General features: G+C 44.1%; 1 protein-coding gene across 1 annotated transcript in view; it reads left to right on the top strand.

Moving 5' to 3' along the window:
- LOC310853827 (uncharacterized protein) overlaps positions 1-6,340 on the top strand; it is a 9,044-nt gene extending 2,704 nt beyond the window's left edge. The window contains exons 3-6 of the mRNA XM_083758300.1: positions 1-110; positions 2,691-3,014; positions 3,319-3,672; positions 6,055-6,340. The exon at positions 1-110 is cut by the window's left edge and continues 24 nt beyond it. Coding sequence (XP_083614426.1) covers positions 1-110; positions 2,691-3,014; positions 3,319-3,672; positions 6,055-6,307 — 1,041 coding nt within the window. The 3' untranslated portion in view covers positions 6,308-6,340. The remainder of the gene's footprint in view (positions 111-2,690; positions 3,015-3,318; positions 3,673-6,054) is intronic.
- The last annotated feature ends 761 nt before the right edge of the window (positions 6,341-7,101 follow it).

Below are 7,101 nucleotides of genomic sequence, written 5' to 3'. Positions count from 1 at the left end.
CTGAACAAGGCCCAGTTCGAGGACCTGTTGAGGCGAGTGGCACCGGAGACGCTGAAGGAGCCGACTGCAGAACCCATCAGCGCCCACGAGAGGCTCTGCATCTGTCTGTGGTAAAAGAGACGCACGCACACACACACACACACACGCACGCACGCACGCACGCACGCACGCACACGCACACGCACACGCACGCACACACACACACACACACACACACACATATATATTATACCTATTCAAATATTTGTGCCGCATTTTTACGATCTTTTTCAAACAACGAAAAAATAGCAGATCTACAAGCTCATAGCGTGCCACCGAGTGGCACGCTATGAGCTTGTAGATCTGCTATTTTTTCAATAGCTAAATCATAACAGAATGCTTGAAAACACCAAAAGGGGTTCCCGCCCCAAAATGGGTTAAGTACCAATACCACACATTTATATATCTTTTTTATTATGTATTGTATGTGGAATTTACATTACCTGTCATTATCTTTCATTTTATATAACTGAATAACTCATTATCATTGTCAATGATATTCTGAAGTTGTCATATACAAAAAATGCCTAATAAAAACAGTATTAAAAAATTAAAAGTACCAATACCACAATATAGAAGTACTGTTAAGTTCTGTATTCACACAATTTCAGCTGAAGTACAGAATAGGGTTAGATGGTTAATGTCTGTGTTGTCTTACTCTTAATAATCCAAATCTTCAAAGTAACTAGTAAAAAGTAATTGTAGTGCAGTGAAAAGTACAATACTTGCCTCTGGGATGTAGTGGAGTAGAAGTAAAAGTACTGAAAATGTTAAATACATTGCATTTATATATACATAACTTTAAAAGCATTATTGTATCCGTGCGTTAGGCAGTGAAGGACCGTAATATGCTATTTATCCCATTTTGGGGCGGGAACCCCTTTTGGTGTTTTAAACATTATGTTATAATTTAGCTATTGAAAAATAGCAGATCTATAGTGGCGCGCTATGAACTTGTGTAGGTCTGCTATTTTTGAAAAAAATCGTTAAAAATGTGGCACAAATCTTTGAATATATATTTTTTCAAAGTTAATGTTTTTTAAAATCAGGTCTAAATGGGTTATTATTTATGCTTTGAATGTTTTATTAGTGTTTTCGTTTCATAATAGGTCAGGGCTGGGCAACTTTGACGATGGAGAGGGCCACTATATTTCCACACTCACTCCCTAGGGCCACTATAGTTCCACACTCACTCCAGAGGGCCACTATAGTTCCACACTCACTCCCTAGCCCTCTAACACCCGCATTAATTTCTACTTGCAAAAAATAGATTTCAACCTTACTACTACTTTGTACTACTAGGACTGACACTAAAACATATGTTAAAAAAAATAAAAAAATAAAGTTTGATGGAAATTTTATAATAATTATATAATAATTATATAATAATATAAAAAAATCATAATTTACATTTGGGGGATATCTTTCACAATAATGAATAAAACATGTTCTAGACATTCTAATGATCACAAAAAAACATATATTACAATTATTTTACCTACTTTTATTAGGGTAAAGGTCAAAAGTCTTAGGTTAAAAAATGTTCAAAATCGCACAGAGTCCAGACATTTTTAATTTGTGTGAATTTCAGCCTCTGTGGGGGGTATTTATATGCAAATATCATGACCAATGTCATTGAAATGGCATTGCAATGAACATCACTGATGACATTTAGGTGAAAAAAGAACAGAAAAAAATTATAATAATTTAGTAATTAAATAAAATAAAATTGTTGCTAAAAAGCAACGCTGGGTGTTAGAGGGCTAGGGCCACATATTACTGTCGTAGCAAAAATAGCCGATCTACAAGCTCAAAACGCGTCGCAGCGCTTGTAGCTTGTAGATGGGCTATTTGTGCTATATTTAAATTTAAATCTTGAATTATTTTTTTCTCTTTTTGAATTGGAATCCTGAAAATTAACATTTTTATTTGATATTATATTACATATATTACATTATATATTTATTTTACTTGTGTTGAAGCAATGAGCTACTCATTTAGACTGAAGTAATAACAGCGGGTCTTGTTTGCAACGTGTTGTGGAATTGTAAACAGCTGAAACCAACATTATAATCAGCATTCTGACATTAACCTGAGGGCCACATTAAGTGAAGGTGGGGGGCTGCACGTGGCCCCCGGGCCGCCAGTTGCCCCACCCCTGATATAGGTGTCTCTTTTTTTTTTCTTCTTTTTAAAGATGGAGTGCCACCATTTTTTTCCACCCTAAAACATGATCATCAGGTATTATTACAATATAAGGGGGAAGAACATTTTCCAAAAAGTGTACAGTATTTGTTAAAATCATGCTTTTATGTGGACACGCCCACCAGTTCATTAAGTATGCCTGGTTTGCCTGGTGGGCGGTGATGGGTGGTGATCCACCTGAACTGAAGCCGCACCCACAGCTGTAGTTGTATGATAAAGGGGGAGGGGTTAGGGGAGGGGCTGATAGTGTGGTGTCACTATATTACTGTTTACTTCATTGGCCCGTTTGACTGTCAAGGGTTCAGCCTCCAGGAAGAAACCCTAAATACAAAGTCAATACACAATTGCACATAAAAACAACTCCAGTCTGTCTAATTAAGTACTGTCACCTCATAGACACATGAAAAACTGGAAAAATACAAAAATTGTGGCACTCCATCTTTAAGGTATCTGGCAACCGGGGACTCCTTCCGCTCCGTAGCGTTTATCTTCCGCGTGGCGCACGGCACCGTGGCGCGCGTGGTGCGCAGCGTCTGCCGGGCCATCTGGGACGTCCTGCTGCCGGAGTTCATGCCCACGCCGGGCCGGGCCCAGTGGGCGGAGATCGCGCGGGACTTCCGGGTCGCCCTGGACTTCCCCAATTGCGTCGGCGCCGTCGACAAGAAACACCTGGTCGTGGAGGCCCGGCCGCCCAGCGGCTCCTCCTCCTCGATGCATCTCAACAACACCGCCACCTTCTCCATCTTCCTCCTGGCCGTCGTGGATGCCAGGTCAGTGGTGTAAATCAGTTGGTTTTCAACCCCTTTTCACATCAAGGTCCATTATTTATTCTGCATTATAACCCATTCTGACCTGAGATCAGATTCATACGAGGTTTCCACTGGACACACACTGGTCTGATTAACCCCATTCTGACCTGAGATCAGATTCTAAAAATGTCAGTCGTTCTTCGATTTGATCTGCTATGTTTGAAACCACTGACATAGAAACATAGCTTTTTCAGAAAACTGTCAGGATTTAGAAGACATTTTTAGAATCTGATCTCAGGTCAGAATGGGTTAAATACCGCTGCAGGTACCGCTTCAGGGTGGTGGAGGTGGGCGCCTACGAGAGGCGGAGCCACGGCGGCGGCGGCGGCGGTACCGGCACGCTGACCTCATCGCTGTTCGGACACGCCCTGCACCACGACGCGCTGGACCTCCCCGGAGACGCGGCGCTCCCCGGGGCCCCGGGGCGCCTGGGCGCCCTAGTGCCCCACGTGTTCGTCGCCGACGAGGCCTTCCCGCTGAAGAGGAACCTCCTCCGGCCCTACCCGGGGGGGGCGAACGTCGTCGGGGAGAGGAAGGTGTTCAACGGGCGCCTCGCTCACGCCCGGAGGACGGTGGAGGGCGCCTTCGCCATGCTGGCGTCGCGCTGGCAGCTGTACAGGTGGGGCTGGGATCAACTGGCACGCAGATCATTGAGATTAGAGATTAAACCCATTCTGGCGCGGGAACCCCTTTTGGTGTTGGCATCATGTTATGCTTTAGCTATTGAAAAATAGCAGATCTACAAGCTCGTAGCGCGCCACCGAGTGGCGCGATACGAGCTTGTAGGTCTGATATTTTTGAAAAAAATCGAAGAACGACTGACATAGTAACATAGCTTTTTCAGAAAACTGTCAGGATGTAGAAGACATTTTATAGAATCTGATCTCAGGTCAGAATGAAAACTGTCAGGATGTAGAAGACATTTTATAGAATCTGATCTCAGGTCAGAATGAGTTAAATAGAGGGTATGCACCGGGTGGCAAAGTGAGTTTAGCGTCGTTTAGTGCAATCAGAATCAGATCTCAGATCAGATAGGACTTCTCTGTTTGGATGTATGGCCAATCAGATAGGACTTCTCTGTTTGGATGTATGGCCAATCAGATAGGACTTCTCTGTTTGGATGTATGGCCAATCAGATAGGACTTCTCTGTTTGGATGTATGGCCAATCAGATAGGACTTCTCTGTTTGGATGTATGGCCAATCAGATAGGACTTCTCTGTTTGGATGTATGGCCAATCAGATCGGACTTCTCTGTTTGGATGTATGGCCAATCAGATAGGACTTCTCTGTTTGGATGTAAGGCCAATCAGATAGGACTTCTCTGTTTGGATGTATGGCCAATCAGATAGGACTTCTCTGTTTGGATGTATGGCCAATCAGATCGGACTTCTCTGTTTGGATGTATGGCCAGAAAGTAGTTTTTTGCCACTCGGTAACCGCATAACTTCCTGGTATGATGGTGATGTCACACAATTGGAACATTATGAATAGAAATCACATTTCTGTTTGCCTTTCAGGCTTCGTAATGACAGAGTGCACAGGGCAGATATGACAAAGTGCACAGGGCAGATATGACAAAGTGCACAGGGCAGATATGACAAAGTGCACAGGGCAGATAGGACAAAGTGTACAGGGCAGATAGGACAAAGTGCACAGGGCAGATAGGACAAAGTGTACAGGGCAGATATGACAAAGTGTACAGGGCAGATATGACAAAGTGCACAGGGCAGATATGACAAAGTGCACAGGGCAGATATGACAAAGTGCACAGGGCAGATATGACAAAGTGCACAGGGCAGATATGACAAAGTGCACAAGGCAGATATGACAAAGTGCACAGGGCAGATATGACAAAGTGCACAGGGCAGATATGACAAAGTGCACAGGGCAGATATGACAAAGTGCACAGGGCAGATATGACAAAGTGTACAGGGCAGATATGACAAAGTGCACAGGGCAGATATGACAAAGTGTACAGGGCAGATATGACAAAGTGTACAGGGCAGATAGGACAAAGTGTACAGGGCAGATATGACAAAGTGCACAGGGCAGATATGACAAAGTGTACAGGGCAGATATGACAAAGTGCACAGGGCAGATATGACAAAGTGTACAGGGCAGATAGGACAAAGTGTACAGGGCAGATAGGACAAAGTGTACAGGGCAGATATGACAAAGTGCACAGGGCAGATAGGACAAAGTGTACAGGGCAGATAGGACAAAGTGTACAGGGCAGATATGACAAAGTGCACAGGGCAGATATGACAAAGTGCACAGGGCAGATATGACAAAGTGCACAGGGCAGATATGACAAAGTGCACAGGGCAGATATGACAAAGTGCACAGGGCAGATATGACAAAGTGCACAGGGCAGATATGACAAAGAGCACAGGGCAGATATGACAAAGTGCACAGGGCAGATATGACAAAGTGTACAGGGCAGATATGACAAAGTGCACAGGGCAGATATGACAAAGTGCACAGGGCAGATATGACAAAGTGTACAGGGCAGATAGGACAAAGTGCACAGGGCAGATATGACAAAGTGTACAGGGCAGATATGACAAAGTGTACAGGGCAGATATGACAAAGTGTACAGGGCAGATAGGACAAAGTGCACAGGGCAGATATGACAAGTTACTGAAATATACCAAGACATTATTGGCATTTTTATCAATGTTATACTTTAACCCATTCTGGGCGGGAACCCCTTTAGGTGATGCTCTAGCTATTGAAAAATAGCAGATCTACAAGCTCATAGCGCGCCACCGAGTGTATAGGTCTGCTATTAGAAACGTAGCTTTTTCAGAAAACTGTCAGGATGTAGAAGACAATTTGTAGAATCTGATCTAAGGTCAGAATGGGTTAAAAAAGGTAAGCTTGTAGATCTGCTCTTTCAACATAGAAACGATTATGACAAAGATATTTGCGATCTTCTCAAATAATTGCGATGATTAGACGATGATGTAATAATTGATTAACCCTGTGTGTGCACAACAGGAGGGTGCACGGCATCTCTCCGCCGCTAGCAGAGAGCGCGGTCAGAGCCACCTGCATGCTCCACAACTTCCTGCAGTGGGACAACGTCGACGACGTGACTCCGGACATTCCGCCGGGAACGTCACTGGGAATGCAGAACAGCCACCGGCTGGGCAGCAACAACGCCAGCAGAGAGGCCATGGCCGTCAGGGAGCGCTTCACGCAGTACTTTGTGTCCTCCGCCGGGCAGGTGTCCTGGCAGGACCGACTCTAAACGGACCCGCCGGTCAGGTGTCCTGGCAGAACCACCTCTAAACCAGGGGTGGGCAACTGGCGGCCCGTGGGCCACATGCGGCCCCCACCTTCACTTAATGCGGCCCTCAGGTTAATATCAGAATACTGATATAGTATTTATTTCAGCTGTTTACAATTCCAAAACTGCTTTAATTACTTCATTATTAATTGACTAGTACTTAATGACTAGTATTAAAATGTTATTGTCTTTTTGCATTTGAAATGCAATAAAAAGGTTACTTTTCAGGATTCCAATAAAAAAATAGCAAAAAATTATTCAGGTTTTCAATTCAAATATAGCAAAAATAGCCGATTTATCGGCTATTTTTGCTACGACAGTAAAATGCACTGTGGCCCCTCTGGAGTGAGTGTGCAAATATATTGGCCCTCGCCATCGTCAAAGTTGCCCAACCCTGCTCTAAACGGACCCTCCGGGCAGGTGTCCTGGCAGAACCAACTCTAAACTGACTCTCACCCTCTCTAAAACCAACAGGATAACACACAAAGGTTCCTGGGAACTAGTTTCCATTGTGGTCCTATTAAAGCTGCTATAAGCAATAATAATATGTCACATTTTTAATAATGACCTTTTTTTCTTTCTTTTTTTTTTGGTATTCAGACAGCCAGCAGTGAGTAAAACGCTCCCAAAGGAATGTAGTCTCTGTGGGCCTCAACCTGTCTCTGTGACACGTCTAGGGGCCTCAACCTGTCTCTGTGACACGTCTAGGGGCCTCAACCTGTCTCTGTGACACGTCTAGGGGCCTCAACCTGTCT

Source organism: Protomyctophum parallelum, assembly GCF_964188405.1.
Source record: "Protomyctophum parallelum genome assembly, chromosome: 23".
Taxonomy (NCBI): Eukaryota; Metazoa; Chordata; class Actinopteri; order Myctophiformes; family Myctophidae; genus Protomyctophum; species Protomyctophum parallelum.
This window is presented reverse-complemented; position numbering and strand designations above follow the sequence as displayed.